The sequence below is a fragment of the Carassius auratus genome, chromosome 28 (assembly GCF_003368295.1).
Source record: "Carassius auratus strain Wakin chromosome 28, ASM336829v1, whole genome shotgun sequence".
Taxonomy (NCBI): domain Eukaryota; kingdom Metazoa; phylum Chordata; class Actinopteri; order Cypriniformes; family Cyprinidae; genus Carassius; species Carassius auratus.
In genome coordinates, this window is record NC_039270.1 from 17,532,834 (window position 1) to 17,553,932 (window position 21,099).

At 39.4% G+C, this 21,099-nt stretch overlaps 4 protein-coding genes across 5 annotated transcripts; 1 reads left to right on the top strand and 3 right to left on the bottom strand.

Moving 5' to 3' along the window:
• Window positions 1-1,465: 1,465 nt before the first annotated feature.
• Window positions 1,466-5,294, bottom strand: LOC113047049 (uncharacterized). The gene is made up of 4 exons (XM_026208297.1): window positions 5,069-5,294; window positions 4,352-4,675; window positions 3,180-3,420; window positions 1,466-2,858 (listed from the first exon to the last, which is right to left on the bottom strand). Exons 1-4 carry the CDS (start codon window positions 5,141-5,143, stop codon window positions 2,137-2,139), a joined length of 1,362 nt encoding a protein of 453 aa, XP_026064082.1. The 5' UTR covers window positions 5,144-5,294; the 3' UTR covers window positions 1,466-2,136.
• Window positions 5,295-6,827: 1,533 nt separating this feature from the next.
• Window positions 6,828-10,744, bottom strand: LOC113047051 (elongin-B-like). The gene is made up of 4 exons (XM_026208301.1): window positions 10,620-10,744; window positions 9,490-9,624; window positions 8,371-8,479; window positions 6,828-8,278 (listed from the first exon to the last, which is right to left on the bottom strand). The coding sequence occupies exons 1-4, from the start codon at window positions 10,620-10,622 to the stop codon at window positions 8,166-8,168; spliced, it is 360 nt and encodes a 119-aa protein (XP_026064086.1). The 5' UTR covers window positions 10,623-10,744; the 3' UTR covers window positions 6,828-8,165.
• A 655-nt stretch (window positions 10,745-11,399) lies between these two features.
• LOC113047052 (uncharacterized) lies at window positions 11,400-16,567 on the bottom strand. Of its 2 annotated transcripts, XM_026208303.1 has the most exons (14): window positions 16,390-16,528; window positions 15,228-15,551; window positions 14,798-14,996; window positions 14,640-14,666; window positions 14,225-14,292; window positions 14,040-14,139; window positions 13,886-13,966; window positions 13,693-13,761; window positions 13,305-13,544; window positions 13,090-13,196; window positions 12,836-13,001; window positions 12,405-12,492; window positions 12,266-12,310; window positions 11,400-12,137 (listed from the first exon to the last, which is right to left on the bottom strand). In XM_026208303.1, the coding sequence occupies exons 2-13, from the start codon at window positions 15,314-15,316 to the stop codon at window positions 12,279-12,281; spliced, it is 1,266 nt and encodes a 421-aa protein (XP_026064088.1). In that variant the 5' UTR covers window positions 15,317-15,551; window positions 16,390-16,528; the 3' UTR covers window positions 11,400-12,137; window positions 12,266-12,278. The 2 variants fall into 2 exon arrangements, with proteins under 2 accessions (XP_026064088.1, XP_026064087.1); XM_026208302.1 differs by lacking the exon at window positions 15,228-15,551 and having other exon boundaries at window positions 16,390-16,567.
• Window positions 16,568-18,463: 1,896 nt separating this feature from the next.
• Window positions 18,464-21,083, top strand: LOC113047053 (gastrula zinc finger protein XlCGF57.1-like). Its single transcript, XM_026208304.1, has 2 exons — window positions 18,464-18,725; window positions 18,885-21,083. The coding sequence occupies exons 1-2, from the start codon at window positions 18,650-18,652 to the stop codon at window positions 20,153-20,155; spliced, it is 1,347 nt and encodes a 448-aa protein (XP_026064089.1). The 5' UTR covers window positions 18,464-18,649; the 3' UTR covers window positions 20,156-21,083.
• Window positions 21,084-21,099: the final 16 nt, after the last annotated feature.

The following is a 21,099-nucleotide window of genomic DNA, read 5'->3' on the forward strand; positions in this document are numbered from 1 at the left end:
CCGATGCTACAGACCGGCCTTCCCACCAGTGTTAGGTTACTGAGAAGAGCTTCAGACCTCCAAAACAATAGATTTAGTACGGTATACTTAGCATGGAAAATAAAAGTAAAAAACAAAACCTAATATATATAGAACACGATTGATTTCTGTCCCTCCTAACAGACTTGAGCTTAAAAAAAAAGTTTTATGCAGTTTAATCGTAGGTTAGTATTAATGTAATTTGTCCATTTTATTAATTAGCCTGAATTAAATGGATTCATCAATATGAAGTGACCATGTTTCTTCAGAAAACACACACACACACAAGCTGAATTGTGGCCTACGTTTCCTCCTAAATATCCGATTAGATTCTTGTTCTGGAATAACTGACGATCTACTCTATCTTTTTCATTCAGAGTTTGTGTGGACTCTGCAGGCTACATGGCATCTCGTCCACGTTCGTCTGGACATGGACCCAGAGTTCGACCAGCCCGTGGTCAAGAAGAAGAAGCTGTGGGAGACCGTGGCCGAGAGAGTGACTGCGAAGCTAAGAGCCGAGGAGGGCACAGACGTTTCAGTCAAAGCCTTCGAATGTGACCTGAAGTGGAGGAACATGTTGGCGACATATCGCAAAAATGCTGAGCGAGCCAAGAGACTGGGAAGCAACAGTGTTCACTGGGAGTTCTTCAAGGAGATGCATGGAGTGCTGGGAAGGAGCTGCGTGGAGGATGAGGCTCAGCGCAAGACGAAGCTCAATGGCACCAAGCTGGGCAAGGCCATAGCCAGCAAACGATTTACCCCGATACGGCCCACACCCTCAGCACCAGCGCCAACAGTTACCCAGCGCTAGGCCTCCTCAGGATTTGCTGCAGCTGTACCTGGAGCTGCAGGAGAGGAAACTGAACATGTGGGCTCAACAGAAAGCGCTGGAAGAGAGGAAGATTGAGGCCATTAATAACTTGGCACGTGCCATAACTTGCCTGTCCCAGAACAACAGCCTACAATTGCCCAAAGAGTGTCTGCCGGACACCCCTGTTACCCCACAGTAGTCTTTTTTTTAGATAAGAAATGCATTTTTTATTTTTAGAGAAATGCCCGATATTTTGAAACCTTTTTCAGACAATTAAAAAGACATGAATTGAACAGGAATTTTCTGAAAAATGCTTGGTTTTTAAAGGAAAAGTTAAAGAGGTCACATTCATGTAAAATGAGTACAGGACAAGTTGTACATAGTATTTTTTTGTTTTAATAAAAATCATACAAAATGTTTTCTGGTAAAGCTTTTTTTTTTTTTTTTTCATACCACCAAATAATTATTACACACAAATCTCAAGAGCTTCAAAGGAATACTTCACCCAAAAATGACAATTCTGTCATCATTTACAGATCATTCCTTAGATTGTGACGGTGTTTTCTTTTGACATGGACCAGTGATATTATCATTAACTTAAACTAAAAACATACTAAAATTAACATTATAAACAACAAAAAATAAACATTAAAGTTGAAAAAAAAATTCACTTAACGTTTAAATTGTAGTATTTCTGTAAAATGAGTAATTGTATTTTATGTTAATAAATGTATAAAGGTTGTTTTTTTTAATGCCAAAACTCTTAATCCTTTAATCACATACAGAATCGTAGAGCTTTTCGACAGTTCTGTTATCATTTACAAGTCGTTTCAAACCCAAAAAACTTCTGTTCACCTTGAAAACACAAATAATGATGTTTTTAAAGAAACCTTGCTCCATTCCACCAAAACTTTGATGGTTCAAAAAGTTCACAGAAAGACTGTTCAAAATTCCCTTTTTATTTACTTGCACTCTATCTGAAAAACAGATTTAATTGAAGCTTTCATTAATTACCCTAAATTAGATCAGTTTATTATATAAAGCAATAGTTTTACTTCAAAAGTCTTGATCAGCTTGATTCATGTGGTTTATGTTTAAAATTTAATTTTACACTTTTTGACGAGTGTAAGTTTTGGCTTTGTGAACTTTGAATGGATGGACAAAAATTAAAAAAAAAAGATAATAAAAATGTCTTCGTTTGTGTTCCAAAGACGAATTAAAGTCACATGTGTTTAGAATGATGAGTAGATGTCAGTTTCTTTTTTGGGTGAACTATCCCTTTAAATATGCAAATCAGTCTCAAAATCTTATTGTGGTGCTGCTTCCAATGTGCTGTAAAGCAGATTAACTACAGTTTCTCTCATTTTCACCCCAGCAGCATCTTCGATTACCTCGTCCACATCTTCTGGTGTGCTGCTCTCTACCAGTCCTTTTGTCACGTCCCCCATGTCCAGAAAAACATTGTGTAATATACAAGCAGTCAGAACCACTGCTTTCGCCCTGTCGTAGTTTCCCATATCCAAGTATCTCAATTTCTGGAATCGCTCTTTTAAGTCCGCCACAGCCTGGTTGAATCGGCCCAGATGGCTCCCCAGCGATCTGTTGTAGAGGTTTTCCTGCGGGTTTCGACCTGCTGGGAATGGAGTAAGTATTTGTTCTGTGAGCGGGTATCCGGCTCTGGCTATCAGACAGGTCCCTGGAGGCACCATCTCAGGGTTTTGCCGAATCCTTTCAGCTAACGTGCATCCTCTGTCTTTTTCCGATCCTTTGCTGATGTGGCAGTAAATGAAGCGCCCTTTGTCATTGCACACCAGCTCCAAGTTCAGCCAGGAATCTGGATGTGGTTCGTTCTTGGGTGTCTCGGCCTCCGGAGCGTCGCTCTCACTGTCTGGTTTCCCAGCAGGCAGGCGGATGGGGATGCGTGTGTCGCCCAGCACGCCCAGCACTCGAGGGAGACCGCTCTCTTCCAGACCCTCGTTGCGACTCAGCCAGCTGGAGAAAGGAAGCAGATGTTGTTGGGCCTCTTGTCCTGCAAGGAGAAAGGAGAAAACAATGCATAAACCTGCGGAATAACTACTGTTATTTTATTACCACTGATATACTATTATAGTTTTCGTTCATATTTTAAATTAATTTTAAAGTTTGTCTTGATGTTCTGTTTTATGTCATTTAAAACAAAAAGTTTATATTAAAAAATTATATTAAATGAAATGCTAAAATTGTTAGTGAAAAGGTCAGTTTTTAATATTTAAATTGAGCTAGTGTAGTGATTTAATCCTGTTCCTGCCACTAAAATAGCCATAGATTAAATAAAACAACTCTGTGGAACGGCCACCTAATTAACTCGTACCTGTAGGCCATTGAATGAGCCGATCCTTTTGTGTGATCACTTGTTCACAGAAAGAGAAGAAGATCCTGTGAATGTTCCCCTTCTCCAGATGGAAACTAGAGGACACGCTGCGGTAGCTGATGCGTTTGGACAGGAGCGTGAGGGACAGGAGGACAGTGTGAGACAAGGACAGTCGAGCTCTTCCAGACAAGCGGTTCTTGCTGTGGCCTGTGTTGGAGCTTTGCAGGAAATTGGTCACATACTGGAAGAAATAATAAGACAACGAGAATGATGTAAAGCAGTGGTTCACAACCCTTTCAAATGTAAGGCCCAATGACTTTTCCAGTGGCTCATGACTTGCTGTATTAAAGGGGTCATACTATGTGATTTCATGTGTTGCAAGCTCTTTGTGCATATAGAAGATCTGTAAACTCAAATCCAAAGACATATGCTTTATAAAAGTTAAGACTCGTCCACATCCCCACTAAAACGCCTAGTTTAAACATGCCCCCACATGTCTACATCACTATGCGGGAAGATTTGCATAACACCGCCCAAATGTATACACAAAGAAAGGCGGCAAATGTTCATTCTTGCTGTAGTGTTGTTGCCACCGCCATGGAAGCTTAAATTCCAAATATGGAAAGGGGCTTGAGGTATTCAGCCAATCACATGGCACTGGATAGCTGGCCAATCACAGCACACCTCGCTTTAAAGGCAGGGCAGAAGGGACGATCAATAATGTACAGTATGTGGAAAATAATGTGTTTTTTGATCCTTCAACTGCATAAACACTGATTACACCAAATCCACAACATGATGTTCTTTTTAGCAATATCATATGACTCCTTCAAATATAACTAATAATTGTAGATATCTAAAATTACTCACAATTTCTACACAAATTATTTTAGAGCTTGGAATAATTAGAAAAATGTTTTAAGTTTAGTTAGTATACAATAAAATTTTTTAAAGATGTCTCTTATGCTAACCAAGCTAAGCAATTCAACACAAAAACAAAGCAAACAAAAGTTTATATTGTGAAATACTGAGAAAATAAGTTTAACAGGATGCATAAAGTATGTATTACAGTGATCAAAAGTGACAGTAATGACATTTGTTACAAATAATTGCTGTTCTTTTCAACATTTGATTGATGAAGTGCATGCTCTAGTCTAGCAGACCCACTGTACCTGTACTGTAGGGTTGGCCTCCATGGCCTCAGTAGCGTGCGCGCGCTGCAGGGCAGACTCCTGCGCGCTCCTGGACCCTGACGCCCGGGGGGTCACTGTTTGAGCCGGATCTGCTGGCGATGAAGCCTCCTGTTGAGAGGTTTGCTTCAGCACAGAGGCCATCTGCTCCTGAACCTGGGCCACCAGGTCAGCCTCGATCATCTCCTCCACCGCTCGGTCCAGCCTCTGGTCCAGCTCCCAGTGAGACAGTGGCTCCCACTCCGCCTGCACCGCGTCCATTATCACGCGCCCCGCGGCCGCCACGATCCGTTTACGAGCCTCCATCTACACACAGCTCGGATTAATGTGAGAGGAACGTTACACGGATGAAGCTAGCCAAGTGAGTTGGCTCTCCAAAAACATACGTTAGACGCTGCTAATAAACGTTGCTTCTACAGTAGTTTGTGGAAGGTTAAGAGGAGTAAGTTAAAAATCTGAGCTTAAGCAACAATGAGGGTAAAAGCAGTCAGATGCGTCAGTAGATACGAGCGCTGTAACTTTACCCGTGCAAACTGAATGAACTAAGTTACTGGATAGTTCACGTGAATAGTGATTGAGTTAACAGAGAGGTGATTTTTAAATTAAATAAACATCTTAAAACCTAAAATGCGTGGTGGCACGCCCATATTAATTTTGACCTTAAACTAAAACACGGAGAAGATATTTGAATTGACAGACCTTTATAACAGACGATCCTCTCTTTCCATTAGCTTCTATTGCTACTAGAGACAGATCTACTGCGCATGCGCACATTTGACCACTATGATTGGTCCTGTGAGTTCAATACAACGTCCATCTGTTAAGTGTCGATAAAACACCATATTATCACCCTTTTCTCTTTTAACTTGTTCTTCGCTAGATTTGTCATGTTTTTAAAAGAACATTGTGAAGAGAATTTGACTGACTCTAGTATTAATCTGAGTGACTGGAGACCCGACCTGCCATCTCAATATGATTTAATTGAGATGCCAGGTCGGGTCTCCAGTCACTCAGACTAATACTAGAGTCAGTGTGTGTGTGTGTGTGTGTGTGTGTACTGTGTATAGGCTACATATACATACATATACATATATATATATATATATATATATATATATATATATATATATATATCAGGATGTTTATTTCAGTTCATTTTGCAAATAATTTAAACATTCATTACATTACATTTAAATAAAGAGGGAAGAGATGTGTTTTTAGCTGATTCGGGTTGAGTTGGGTAGGTCATTCCACCAAGAAGAACATTTCATTTAAAAGTGACTTCTTTAGGATGGCACAATCAAGGATGTTCACTTGCAGAAGGCAAGCTTCTAGAGGCACATAAATCTGAAGTAATGAATTTAGGTAAAGGGGTGCAGAGCCAGTTGGTGGGATGTGAAGCATGTTCCAAAAGAAAGGGCCTGATCTTCTTGATGTTGAATAAGGACAGTTTTAGCAATGTGGTCTGAGAAAGTCAGCTTATCATCAATCATAACTCCAAGACTTCTGGCTGTTTTTGATGGAGTTATGGTTTATGTGGAACTGTGATGAAACGATGGGTTTGCTGGAACCACAAGCAGTTCTGTCTTGGCAAGGTTGAGTTGAAGGTGATGGTCCTTTATCCACCAAGATTAGACAAGCTGAGATGAGAGCATGTGAACATTCATGTGAAACCTATAAATATTATTAACATTAAGCAATATTCTTTTCTAAAACTCATCGCTTCTTCAAAAAGAATTTAAGTATGTTTTAATTAAATACTATTTATCTAAACCAACTCTGTTTGGTATAATTGATGATCACATCTTAAACATATTTCCAGTGTGTAACATTTCTGCTAATAAAATAACTTGTCTCTTACATCAGTCAAGTCCTCCAAATACACTTCTAGGCTCGTTATGAATCGGGTCTGAATGAGACGGCCTGTGTCCCAATCTGCATGCTTTCCATTCTAAATTCTTTGTGTATATTAGTAATTTTCAATACTATTTAGGGCAGATAGGGAGGCTAGTATGCACACTGGGATGCAGGGATGGTTCTGGGATGAATCGTCGGTGATCAAATCTGCATCGTTCAGATTTTGTGAACTGGTTTAACCGATTCATTGAAAAGTTCCAGGCGAGGGCACCTAAACCCCCACGGATTACAGAAGTATCTGGGGAAAGTTTTTCCACAGATATGACTGTGTGTAATGCGTTTAGTTTTACGAATATAGAAACATAACCTAATCTTAGAAGTCTTTCACTTTTAAGTTTCAGACTCATAAATGCAAATATTCCCATTAGAAATCACATTTCCTCCCATCTTTTTTTTTGCACTTCACATTTCTTTTTCCATTGTTGGTTGTTATTCTGTATTGTGGCAATTATATCTTCACATTTATTATTAATAATCATATTAATAAAAAAACTAAAACCCCAAAAGCAACACCCTTAAGAAACAGTCGTTGAACATTAGACAAGGAGTGGAAAAGGGCTGATTTTAATTCATTTAAATGCAGTTACAGATACTGCAGCATGATTTTCTTTTCTGTTTTTAACTTTTTTCTTGTTTGTTTGTTTTTGCAAGATCACTGTGAAGGAGCATCGCCATCACTGAGAAGAATAAGGGTGAGTTTGCAAAAACATTAGGATTCTGTTTTTTTTGTTTTTTTTGGGATGAACGCAACCTCAGCATTTGTGTTAAAGTTAAACATTCACTTGTTAAAGCAACTTCGCCCAAAGGCTTCATGCTTATTGATCTTTACATTTTTACTTGATTCTTTCCACTATTTTAAAATGCCACACACACACTCACACAAAAAACGGACTAGCATTCACACTCCCCTTTGATTTAAACACAAAATCAGGGAATTAAATGTCAATACTAAAGCTCCCAAACAAATATTCCAAAAGAAAACAGGCGGACACCACCACACTCCTCCAACAAAACGACTGTAAAGAAAAGCAAAACACACTTCAGGAAGCAACAAAGCGAGTGGAAAAATGTATTTACAATGAAACCACTGTATGTCAGAATTCACCTTAACCATGTGCTGTGTATTCATTTGCAGGCATCCATGCCCACTCTGCTGCTCAGGATGCTCCATGATGTGCATGTACACTATATTAGGTTGGTAACATAAAACTGTTCAGCTTATGGCCTTCTGCAGCCCAATAAAATGATGCAGGATCTAAATAAGAATTATTATAATATCAATAGTCATTAACACACAACAGCGTACTGTAAATGCGATCAGTAAAGTGGGCATTTGTAAAACCTTAACAGCCACAAACACAAACCCACCCCACCCCAATCAGACTGAAACACACAAAAAGCACAAAACGTTAAACTCTCCCAAACATAACATTTTGCTTGAATTAAATAAGAAGCACGGGGTTAAATACTCCGATATCTAACCACCTCTGACGGGTGACTAACAGCTGTCTGACAGATGAGCAAATTCATCCAGAAATCAAGGGAAACTTTACCAAATCAAAATGGGGCGTTGTGATTGGTGGATTAACCTGTAGATGAGCAGACACTGAACATTGGAAGGGTTTGCGACAATACAGTGAGAGTAAGCTGCTAGTGCTCGATGGGACGTGAGGAGGAACAGGGAGAGCGATTCAGATTCCCAGCAAAGGTACAATATCACACAAGATCACTCTCACTCATGCTTTCCCCCTCCTTTTGTAACTCAAGACGCACCACCATCTTTAAACACACGTGTTTTGCTTGTCCGCTGTTTTGGACACTCTTCACCCCCGCTGTCTCCCCCCACCCTCCCCCCAACCCTTTATCTTCAGTTCCTCCTTCACTGCACGGCTTGTTCGTTGGCAGTGCTGCCCGAGTCTTGAGGCTTCATGACATCAGGAAGCTCAGGAGGGCTGGAGAAGGCCTCTATTCTCAGAGGCTCAAAAGCATCATCTGTGATAGAAGGGACAGACACGGTAGGAAAATTCAGATCACCAAATATCACACAGCAGGACATGAGATAAGCGACCGAAACAAGAGCTCACCACCGATGCGAAAAGCCAGTCCTACTGTGGCCGGAGCCTGAGGCCTGGCTGTCTGGTTTGTGAACCCAGAGTCTCCGAGAGTCTTACTATCTTCAAGCAGCATGTCATCCTGCGGGACGTGGACAGATCATTTAATAAAGCACATGATATGCTCACAACAGCCTGTGTTTCAGAAACTGGTCATTCCTTTTATGCTGCTCATGTGCACACTTATTGTCACTGAATAACACTGAATAAAGTATTAAACTCACAGTTTTTTAAATAATGGATTATTATTAGTTTGTTGTATTTTATCACAAAGTGAACACAAAGTGAGTTCGAGCAGACTGCTATCCATTTGCTTTTTCCCATATTCACACACATATAATAACGTTTAGTGTACAAATGTTTAAAACAAAGGAGAATGCTGTTTAAAGGAAGTCATTTATCACTTTCTATTCTGTTAATCCTGTAAATGTGTTTTGTTAATCTACAGGTCAGTAAACCTTGAAGCTATTATTTGTGGGTTTTCTTAACTTTGGGATGTTTGAACTAGTATTAACAAAAGATTTGATTAATTCTGTGATGTTTTGTGGTATTAGTTTAGGTTACACACACTACCGTTCAAAACGTTTGAAGGCTCGTCTGCTCACCGAGGCTGCACTTACTTAATCAACAATACAGCACAAACAGTTGTATTTTAAAATAATCAATACAAGTTAAAGAACTGTTCTATTTTCAAATATTCGCAAATGTAGTTTATTCCAGTGATTTTCAGCACTACTACACTCTTTCTTTAGAACTCATTCTTATATGATCTGCTGCTCAAGAAACATTTTGCAGTTATTAATGGTCATAACAGTTTAGCTTTTTTGCATTTGCAACATTATAAGTGTATTGACTGTCACTTTTGATTAATTAAATGCATCCTTGCTTAATAAAGGTATTCATTTCTCTTAAAAAAAAATTTAACTCCAAATTTTGTAACATGGTGTGAAATTACATAACTTGGAATGCTTTTAATTCTTCACAACAGGAATGACTCCACTACATACAACCGTCAGGATATACTGCAAGAGCTATAACACATGTATACATCAATTAACAACCAACAGCATGATGAAAACTTTCTTCGCTCACCTTATAAAGTCTCTGGTCCTCTGGCGCTCGCTTTAGGATGCCCTCCACGATCCGCTTCAGCTCGTAGACTGTGGTCGACTCCTTGGCATCCGTGAAGATGGTTGTCTTGTGACGTCTGATCATCAGAAAGACATCCTGAAGAAAAACAAGGATTTAATCCTCTCACCATCAACACAGATGTCGATTTATACCGAGTTCAACCCTCCACAACCTAAACTCATTGCTCCTTTGAGTTTTGACAGAACATTTCTTGTCCTTCACACAACAAAATTAAACCTCAATCATCTTAGAACTTCTTTAACTCTCAACACCCGAAAAAGAAAAAAAGCAGTGTTTGTTGTAATTTACAGGTTGAAAAACCACAGGGGTTTTAAAAATAAAACCATAAAGAGAAAAGCAGACGGTGAACAACTGAAACATGTCAAATACACAACAAACACAACTCTGACAGCTGCAGTTGTGTTAAGTAGCTGTTGTTGTTGACTCAGTTACTGACAACACTTGTGCGGTTTGTTTACCTCAAACAGCTAACCAGCATTACGAGGTGATGAAAATTAAATGATAATAACTGTAAACGCGGCTAAACCGAATTATCTTTAAAAAATGGACGTGCAAACTGGAGCTAGTAACAACGGCAGGACAAAACATGTAGCAACTCATCTAAACTTGATAATCTTTTGATGATTATCTATCTAATATCATTTATCGCGCGGACAGATTAAATGACTAAAGTTAGATGGTCACCTAAACAGGCCGGGCCCAGAACGACCAGTGACAGGATCTGTCCTGAAATCAACACCGCGGTCACAGCCACACTTCGGCTTCAGCTCACACACAAGCGATAGAAAACTGACTGCCCATGGGTTTAGAATACTGATCGACAGAACCGTCGTCGAGCGCAATGTAGTCGCAATCTAATTAGTAACGTTAAACGGGGCGGATTTAGCAGGGAATGTTAGCAGGGCTGCTAAAAATATTGCGAAACAAAGAGGACTGTGTAACGGCAGCGTTCACACTCGTTAGCCCTCCAACCAGCGGCTAGTTTACGTTTAATCCGTCACAGAAACATTTTCAAACTACAAAAACGAAAGAATTCGTTCGATCTGGGACTGATTTGCTTCCCCACTCACCATTTCTCTCCGAGTGTTTCGCTGACTTCTTCCACTATCCCACGCTGCACTGCGGAAATCAAAGCGCTCGAGCCGGTCCTCCACAATCCCAGACGTCTTTGCGCCGTGAACTCGTTTCTGTGCCGGAGACGCGCCCTAGTGGCCTCACACTGTTCAGTGCATATGTTTGAACTAACACTTGTTGCACAGGCACTATCCATTTTATGAAGCTGAATATACAGCTTTGTCTATTTCTGTGAAGTCATTCTAATGCATAATCGTGTGCTTAAGAATGCACTGTATGGCGTAGCTTTAACAATTGTTATCAGTGGGATCACTGGCCAAGTGTGTTCATTAGAAGCGTGCACATTGTAGAATGTGTGGCTTCCAAATGTGACCCTGGAGCACAAAAGCAGTCATAAGAAGCACTGGTATATTTGTAGCAATAGCTAACAAAACATTGAATGTGGCAAATTTATATTTTTTTCATTTATGCCAAAAATCATTTGGATATTTAATAAAGACCATGTTCCATTAAGATATAAACTTCCTACCGTAAATATATCAAACTTTAATTTTTGATTAATAATATGCATTGTCAAGGACTTTATTTGGACAACTTTAAAAGGGATTTTCTCAGTATTTAGATTTTCTTGTACCCTCAGATTCCAGATTTTCAAATAGTTGTATCTCAGTCAAATATTGTCCGATCAAACCATACATCAATTGAAAGCTTATTTATTCATTTGATAAAAAAAAATGACCGGTCACACAAATACAGATACGAAATGCACAAAGACATGACGTCATCAGGAGTATACACAGTTTATTCTGAGCAAGACTTGACAGAATAAACTCTCTCACAAAATTAATCGTGGTTTTGCTATAGTAAAAGTGTAGTAAACATGTTTACTTTTTTTGTTGTTGTTGTTGGTTTATTAGCATTTGTAGAACCAGAGTTTTACTACAAATACCATGGTTAAACTATGATTAGTGTAGCAAATCTACAGTTTATCTACAATAACCAAGGTGTTTTTTTGTTTTTTTTTAAACCATGGTTAATTTTCGTAAGGGCTTCGATGTTGAGGCAACATTATAAAAGATTTATCTGAAAAGAAAACAACAACAATCATGCACACTTCATTTCAGGCTTCCACAATATCCTTTAGGATTGCCTGCAACTCACAGGAGTATTTGTGGATTTATTAACATTAGATTCTCTCTTGCTGGCTCAATCTGCTTGAATCGTTATTTACAAATACTACAAATGACTAAAGAAAAACATGTCTATCCCACTCCGTTCCAACTATTTTTATTTACAGCTAGTACTACTCTCTTTAATACCTTTTAATGGTATGTATTCACAATGCTGCCAACTATTTCAATATGAAAATCACAAAAAAGATCTCAGTCCGGGTTTCTCTCTCAGTCTGACTTTAACAGCTCATTATTTTTCATCCTTCGCCCAAGCGGTGTGTACTGTGCCTCTTCTTCACTGGACCTTCAGTTTGAAGCCACACACCGGTTACAGCAGACACACTAGCAACAGAGGAGACAAAACACCCTGTTGGTTTTGTTGGCAGCAATTCTTTTCATTTATGAATTTGAATGACAAGGTACAACAATATCTTTATGCAGTAATAACAGAACTGTTCATTCACACTTACCTGCTTTTGTGTTTTATGAAATGACAATGCAGTCTGCTGATTCTCCTGTGTTAACAAGAAGTTGAATGATAATTAGTACAGACGTGGAGGAAACAGACACAGGTAAACTGAGATTTGGATATGAGATGATCAAACTCACGGAATATTCGTTTCAGAGCCTCGATTTCCTTTAAAGGGTTTGGTTTCTGGATTTTGAAGGTGTATTTTGCGAGGTCATCTTCACTGAGCTTGATTTGGAAAAAAAGCAAAACACTCAAATTTAATAATATACGCATACACCGTCATTCAAAAGTCTGAGGTTTTTAAGGTTTTTCTCAAAATAACTTAATACTTTTAAACAGCAATATGAGAGCGATTTCTGAAGGATCATGGGACACTGAAGACTGGAGTAACAGCTGCTGAAAATTCAGCATTTGAAAATACATACGTTTTGATAAAATAAAAATAAATGTCCATATCTACACAAAGCAAAGCAATTCCGCTGCAGATTCTTGACATAATCATAACCAGTAACACAATAGTTTTGAGCCGCCAGTGTGAACAAAGCTGTTGCAATATCACAGTACATACTGGCTGATCTCTGGGTGATGTGTAAGGTTTAGTTCCCTCACTGCGATGGAGTGACAGAGGTCTGTGTTTGGTTTCTGGGTGCACACTGCAGTTGAAGCGCAGCACGCTGACAGGCAAATGAACATGCCAACTATCTGGATACTTCTTCACCAGACCTTCCACCATACTGTAAGAATAAACCATACCATACATTTTTCAGAATAACTCTATGCTCTGTAATATTATGAGTTATGTCCAAACACATCTCAACTTACTTAACAATGTGGTATTGTGTGTGGGGTTCAAGCTGCGACGCCTGGTGATGCCGAGAGACGAGGGAGAGGTCCTTTATCATCAGAATATTATTGAGTGCTCTGTTAACCTTGATCAGAAATTCAATGGTATTGAGACACTGAAATAACCTTTCAGCACATTTAAATGAATAAAAATACAATGACAAAGAATGAAAACTGCATGAATCATGACTTACCGTTCGGACCTGAATCCCTCTAGCACCCCAAGGTGTGAGGAATCCCAGAGGAAACCCGTAGCGGGAAACAGCATCACACATAAGCAGGGCAATGGAATCAGAATTAGGCTTTTCTGATGGAAAGATTTCAATCCACTTGGTGTAATAATCACAGATGACCACGATGTGGCTATAGGGGCCTTTGCTTTCTTGAAAAGGCCCTGTTACATCTATACTCAGCCACTGCCATCTCTCTGTCACCTACATGGAAAAATTACCATAAAAGAATATCAAAATGCACAGGTAAAACTATGGTAAGCCACACTTTCATTACTATATCATGTCTTCACACAGAAACCACCACTGTGATAGAGGACAAAAGAAAAGCAGAAATCTGTAAAAGGCATACCCGGATAAACGGAGAGTTTGGATTTTCAGGTGTTTCAAGAGGTGCATCATCATCATCATTTCCAGGATCCTGCACATTCATATAAAGAATAAAAAGATAACAATGCTAAAACACCATTCAGGAGGCTATTTCCAGACCTGTAAGGCTTAAGTTTCTACATTTACAGACTGTTATAATGTACAGGTCTACATACACTAGCATCATCATCATCATCATCATCTTCTTCATCATCAGCCTCATCATCACCCTCTGAAAGCTTCATCCAGTGAAAGCTCTGTGAAAACACATTAACTGGTCAGTGAATGAGATGCTGTACAAAAGACAGACACACATCAACAACTGTTAACCTGTGGTTTGCAGTAGTCATCATGGAAGCTGCCAGCGTGCAAGGGGCCAAGGCTGGAGCCATCAGCATCCACAGACACACGAACAAACTTCCCCTCGAGCCTATCAAACCCATGAAGAAGAGACAGTTAGTAAGACGACTAGAGAGAAAAAAACTGTAACTAATACAGAGGCTAACAAACAGTACCGCGGTGTTACTGGTGCTGATACTGTGGTTGGCTTTGGTTTGATAGGCACTTCAACCGGCTTACGATTCTGAAAAACACAAAACAAATGAATAATGTCAAATAAAAGAAAAGATGAAAGACTTTCTAATACAGATTGAAAACAATGGTCCTCAACTGAGGACACAGATTTTATATTCCTGCATTCTTTGTAAGCCAAACCCCTTTGACCTAAAAGTTCCTCCCGAGATTTTATACACCATAAACTGCATAAGACCAACAATTCACAAAATATTTACATGACAAAGGCTGAAAAGGAAAACCAGCAATTATATGGAAATACTTGGATGTAAAGAACCACTGCTTTTTGTAAATGCATTTACTCAATTTTTTTACTTGAAGTGATGATGAGTGATTCTTCTAATGTCCCATACATACCAGAGATCGTCTCTTGACAGCTGGCACCTGTGTGTGGACGAGCACAAATACAAATCATGAAAAAAACACGGGGACTGTGAGCAGGAAAAACTAAACTAAAAAACAACGGGTATTTGAATTACAAGTCACACAATTTTAAAGACATGCACAAAACTTGCCTTCCACTGCAGATGTTTTGGGAAGTTAAAGATAGTCGGGACAGCGTTCTTGCGCAGTCGTTTGTGACTGCCCACTTGCTCAAAGCAATCCTTCTCAAAATGATCCGAGCACAGGACTGAGTTTCCAGTCGGCCACCAGTTCTGCCATCTCATCCGACGGAGCCACTCTCTCACTCTCAAGCCGTCAGCTAGCGGGAACCTGGAGCATGCACGCACGCACACATGCACACACACACACGCACACACACACACACACAGAGCGAGAGAGAGAAAGAGAGAGAGACGTGCATAAGAGTGTTGATGCATGCGTCACAAAACCATAACAATGCTGGACAAATATGCGTGCATTTAAATACACATTGTATAGCGGGTTATTTGAGGGTTTGTTCGGAACTTTACGAACATGAGATATTATAAATGCACAACTTACTTGTGAAAAGAAAACTCGCCCCTGCTGTATGCCTCTCTATACTCTCTATCTGAACGCTTCTTGCACTTATAGGCTGAACACACCGGCATTGTTTTGTTCAATTCCAAAGCAATTTCAAACGTTGAACAGACATATTTTGTGTATTTCCGGAAACTGTTCTTCTGGTGGGGTTTAATGACAGATTGAACACTGGGAGTACTGCCACCTAATGGACGCGTCTAGGGATCTCCGTTTCGCGATGGAGACCCATTCTCCTTCTGTGCTGAGAGCTGTCTGTTGTTCTGCTTGTTCTCTCTGAGCCTCCTTATCGTCCAGCTCTGACTGCTGTATAAACAAACAGTATTATTGATAAAGAATGTACTCTGGGAAACCCCCAGTGCTGCTTCACATCAGTGCTTCAGTGAAACATTTGTTTGTGTGTGTGTGAACAACCAATCGTTATCTGTCACTTAAAAGGAAAGGTTGCCCACAGAAACGTCTCGGGGTTTAATTAAAATCTTAATTTTTGTGTCTTATGGACTTGAACAAGAGTCTGAGTAAATGAAAAAAATGTAATTTCTGAGTTTTGAACTATCCATTAAGTCTAATACTTAATGTCTGAGATGTAACGAGATAACGTTTTTATTTAGACTACTGTGGTCTTTTTTTTCTACAGTTTGATTAAGTCAATGTTACAAAAATGATAACTCACCTACCTGTATTCATGAATGCCACTCAGAGACATTTGTCGCCATGTACGTTACAGACAACATGCAAAAATAACCAGTGAATGAATCTTTTAGTGAACGTGTTCAAAAGAATCGATTCACTGGAATAAATGAAACTCTCTACCGCCAAACAACATCAACAGCTCCTCGAAAATGCATAACTGCGCAAAGACAAACCGTTACGATGACAGCAGTCCCGTAAATGATTACATTTACAATACTTTAGTTGTGAGTTTGTAACTGCGTTTGTTCATTACACACAACACAAGAACAAACACACAAATAAGTCTGTAAATGTATTTTTGCCAAAGCTGTAGCATCCCCGATTATTTCTGATTAGCAGCTACACGATATTAAAACATATGTTATACATGATGTATGTTTTGATTAGGAGACTTTACATCCGAGGATTGACTTTTGTTACTTGGAACTTGCAACAAACATCTCAAACTTACGTGTGAAAAGAAAAGTCGCCCCTTTTGTATGCCTCTTTATAAGATCCATCAGAGCGATTCTTGCACTTATAAGCTGAACAAACGGGCATATTTCTAACAGAATATGTTACTGCTCCATTCAGTTTCACCAATTCCGTCGCATGGGGCAACAACAGCAAACGACTGTTTTGTATTTCCGGATGCAGTTATTCACTGAGAGACCTGTTACTGCCATCTACAGGACATCGTGTGACACTGCAGCCAGCCCCACAATCAAACACGTGTGGACTATTCCCAGAAGACTATTTACAAGTGCTTCTCAGTAAGTTAGAATGTCGAGGAAAAGTTCATTTATTTCAGTAATTCAACTCAAATTGTGAAACTCATGTATTAAATTCAATGCACACAGACGGAAGTAGTCTAAGTCTTTGGTTCTTTTAATTGTGATGATTTTGGATAACATTTAACAAAAACCCACCAAATCTCAACAAATTAGAATATTATGACATGCCAATCAACTCAAAACACCTGCAAAGGTTTCTTGAACCTTCAAAATGGTCTCTCAGTTTGGTTCACTAGGCTACACAATCATGGGGAAGACTGCCGATTTGACAGTTGTCCAGAAGACAATCATTGACACCCTTCACAAGGAGGGTAAGTCACAAAAATGCATTGCCAATAAGCTGGCTGTTCACAGAGTGCTGTATCCAAGCATGTTAACAGAAAGTTGAGTGGAAGGAAAAAGTGTGGAAGAAAAAGATGCACAACCAACCGAGAGAACCGCAGCCTTATGAAGATTGTCAAGCAAACTGGATTCAAGAATTTAGGTGAACTTAACAAGGAATGGACTGAGGCTGGGGTCAATGCATACAGAAGTGTCAAGGAATTTGGCTACAGATCTCATATTCCTCTTGTTAAGCCACTACTGAACCACGGACAATGTCAGAGGCGTCTTACATGGGCTAAGGAGAAGAAGAACTGGACTGTTGCCCAGTGGTCCAAACCAAAGTCCTCTTTTCAGATGAGAGCAAGTTTTGTATATCATTTAGAAACCAAGGTCCTCGAGTCTGGAGGAAGGGTGGAGAAGCTCATAGACCAAGTTGCTTGAAGTCCAGTGTTAAGAATCCACAGTCTGTGTCGATTTGGGGGTTCAATGTCATTTTCTGGTGTTGGTCCATTGTGTTTTTTGAAAACCAAACTCACTGCACCCGTTTACCAAGACATTTTGGAGCACTTCATGCTTCCTTCTGCTGACCAGCTTTTTGAAGATGCTGATTTCATTTTCCAGCAGGATTTGGCACCTGTGCACACTGCCAAAAGCACCAAAAGTTGGTTGATGGCAAACAATGCAGAAGAGCTGAAGGCCACTGTCAAAGAAACCTGGGCTTCCATCCCACCTCAGCAGTGCCCCAAACTGATCACCTCCATGCCACGTTGAATTGAGGCACTAATTAAAGCAAAAGGAGCCCAAGTATTGAGTACATGTACAGTAAATGAACATACTTTCTAGAAGGCCAACAATTCAATAAATGTTTATTATTTTTTTTTTTATTGATTTTATGAAGTATTCTAATTTGAGATAGTGAATTGTTTTTTTTTTTGTTAAATGTGAGCCAAAATCATCACAATTAAAAGAACGAAAGACTTAAACTACTTCAGTCTGTGTGCACTGAATTTATTTAATACATGAGTTAACAATTTGAACTTTTCCATGACATTCTAATTTATTGAGATCCACCTGTATTTGTTCGTTTATTTATTATTTCTAAAGGAAACGTGCAATAAATGCTGTGCATTTATTTTATGATTATGTTATTTTATTTTTTTTGGTGCAATTTAAATTTTGTTGTTAAAAACAATACAAACTTTAAAATGTGACATAAAACAGATATGTTTTATTTTTTAAATATAATTATATAGTTCAAACATTTTATTATTTAAATAAAAATGTTTGTTCAATAAAAAAAAGGGGAAAATAAAGGGGAGCTAAAGATAAAGAAGAGTTTTTTCTCATCCTCCAGTCCAGTTAGTGGCAGCACTGCGCATAAAGTGAGCTTGCCAACATCACAAGAACAAGACAATGACAACGCAGCCCTTTAAATGACAGCTTGTGTCCCTGGATACTGATTTCAAAACACACACATTTAACCATCAGACGTATTGTCGTAGCAGAAAGACACAATTACGATCAAATTGAATAAAACGCTAGACATATTGGCGTTGTCCTCGTTATTAGCGGAATAAGCAGGAATATATATCAAGGAGATATGCAACTTTAAAGATGATGTTTATTAAAGAGGAGCATGATGACACATCTGATCCAGAACCCTGCACAGCAGAAAATCAGCACCAGGAAGGTTGGTGTCTATTTCTGATTATTTGTTTCTCTCTTATTATTTATTTTATTATTATTGTGATGCATTAATGTAACCAGTTAGAGCTGATTAGATAATTGAATGAAAAAATAATTCTTTTTTTTCCTGTTGGTTTTTAATAATGTATTGTTGTCATATCAGGCCTGACGGAAGTGAAAGAGGAAAGTCAAGCTCTGAATGAAATGGAGGAGAGACGTCAGCTTCACAAAGCTCATGATGTCCTCACTGGAGAAAAATCATTGATTTGCCCCCAAACAGGAAAAAACAATCTCTCTCAAAGCAGCACTCAGACAACAGCCAAAAAACCTTTCGCCTGCTCTCTGTGTGGAAAGCAGTGTGCCCACAGAGGCCACCTGAACGATCACATGTTAACTCACACCGGAGAGAAGCCGTTCGCTTGCCCTCAGTGCGGGAAGAGATTCTCACGCAGAAGAAGCCTCAACGATCACGTACTGATTCACAGCGACGAGAAGCGCTTCGTCTGTCCTCAGTGTGGGAAGAGTTACAAACGCAACGAGCACTTTCGGAGTCACTTACTGAGTCACGATGGAGGCAAGCCCTTCACCTGCTCGCAGTGTGGAAAGAGGTTCAGTTTTAAACGAACCCTTAAGGATCACATCAAACTTCACACTGGAGAGTGTCTGCACACGTGCCTTCAGTGCGGAAAGAGCTTCCTGAATAAAGGACACCTTAAGGATCACATCAAAATCCACACCGGAGAGCGACCGTTCACCTGCCCTCAGTGTGGAAAGAGCTTCATCAGTAAACAAAACGTTACATCTCACATGAGAATTCACACGGAGGAGAAGCCTTTTAAATGCCTTCAGTGTGGAAAGGGTTTTGCGTGGGCAAGCTGTCTGAAAATCCACATGCGCCACTCTCACTCGGAAGAAAGGGAGTTTACCTGCGAGCACTGCAATAAAACCTTTGTTTTAGAGTCGTACCTAAAGAGACACTTGAAGATTCATCAAAACGAGAAACCTTTCGTCTGCTCGGTTTGCGGGAAAAGCTTTTTGTGGCTCCTGTGTTTCAAAGCGCACCAGAAAATACACGAGGGCGTGAAAACCCACGTGTGCTCCGAGTGCGGCAGAGCCTTTGCCACGGCCGATTATTTGATAAAACACCACAAAATCCATATGGGAGAGCGGCCGTACGTGTGCTTGTACTGCGGAAAGAGTTTCACTAAGAAAGCAAACCTGGTAGATCATGTAAGGCTGCATACTGGAGAGAAGCCGTACACCTGCGCTCAGTGTGGAAACAGTTTCACCTCGAGAAAAGGTCTGAGCTATCACAGAGAAAAGCATTGTTCTCTAAGCGTGCCTCAGTCATGTTCCCTTGAAATCCAGATCGTGCCAGATATGCCTAAAGATTGCGTTTCTACCATTGCATCTACAACCTTTAGTGGTGAATAAGCTCTCGTTCAGTCTAAATGGCAGCAGAAAGTTTGTGCATCTAGTACTTTATTGTTAAAGAAAGTGTAAGGGAAGGAAATAAAACAGAAAACCAAGGGAGTGAGGGTGGAGTCTGGAAAACTGTACATATATTAGAATACACAAATGTAAATAAAGACCTTCTGTAGCTCCGCCTCTTTTCAGCGCTGCACTCATCGTCTTCTGCCTTCTATTTTTATTTCCACAGTGTGAAGGATTTCTGAATGAACTGTTCAGTTTAAAATATTCCAGGTCTACTGATATTTATTTATTTATTTATTTTTGAAATCTTCTTCAAACATTACAATGCACATAAGTTGTGTTAAATCTACAAGTAAATCCACTACAGCCAGCGGATTACTCTTTAACAGTGAAGCTATCCACCTTATTTTTCGATATGGAAGTAAGCCTTGTTTTGCAAATGTGTGAGACTTCCAGTTCATTAGCCACTGTAGAGAAATAACGAGAAGAAAAACAACATATAGTCAACTGTAAAACTGTGTGATCCACAAACCGGTGTGTTCATAACTTAGATAATAGTTTAAAAAAATATGGTAAGATGCACCAGTTTGCCATATCCAGCAGCAGAACAAGCTGTTATGTTTTATTGTTGTATAGTGTTAAAATAATTATGCTATATTGATGTGTGCATGCCCAGTAGCCACAGCTGTATCCTAACTGGCCTTATCCAGCTATCCTGCTCTTACGAGAAAAATAAGGTGGTATCCAGCTACTGCAAAAAGTTCAGAGACAGATTTCTGAAGATGGCTGCGCACTTGTTTCTCTGATGCTCTATAGTATATTTAGAGAGGGTCAAGCATGCACCTAGAGGAATAGCCTATATTTAAAAAAAAAAGTAGCATTTTTGTATTTTATTTTATTTGTTTTAATTAATTTTTTCCAAAGTAGAATTGTCCTGGTCAAGA

Bases quoted from the DNA above. Each gene is read 5' to 3' on its own strand.
- LOC113047049 (XM_026208297.1), bottom strand. From the start codon at position 5,143: ATGTGCGCATGCGCAGTAGATCTGTCTCTAGTAGCAATAGAAGCTAAT. The intron at 4,676-5,068 runs GTCTGTCAATTC...AGCTGTGTGTAG, and splicing joins GAGGATCGTCTGTTATAAAG to ATGGAGGCTCGTAAACGGAT. The intron at 3,421-4,351 runs GTACAGTGGGTC...TATTTCTTCCAG, and splicing joins AGGCCAACCCTACAGTACAG to TATGTGACCAATTTCCTGCA.
- LOC113047051 (XM_026208301.1), bottom strand. The intron at 8,480-9,489 runs GTGAGCGAAGAA...CACGTCCCGCAG, and splicing joins AGGACCAGAGACTTTATAAG to GATGACATGCTGCTTGAAGA. The intron at 8,279-8,370 runs GTGAGCTCTTGT...CTTCTATCACAG, and splicing joins ACTGGCTTTTCGCATCGGTG to ATGATGCTTTTGAGCCTCTG.
- LOC113047052 (XM_026208302.1), bottom strand. From the start codon at position 16,478: ATGCCCGTTTGTTCAGCTTATAAGTGCAAGAATCGCTCTGATGGATCT. The intron at 14,140-14,224 runs GTACTGTTTGTT...TGGGTTTGATAG, and splicing joins TCAGCACCAGTAACACCGCG to GCTCGAGGGGAAGTTTGTTC. The intron at 13,545-13,692 runs GTATGCCTTTTA...TTTTCCATGTAG, and splicing joins CAAACTCTCCGTTTATCCGG to GTGACAGAGAGATGGCAGTG.
- LOC113047053 (XM_026208304.1), top strand. From the start codon at position 18,650: ATGATGTTTATTAAAGAGGAGCATGATGACACATCTGATCCAGAACCC. The intron at 18,726-18,884 runs GTTGGTGTCTAT...TTGTCATATCAG, and splicing joins AGAAAATCAGCACCAGGAAG to GCCTGACGGAAGTGAAAGAG.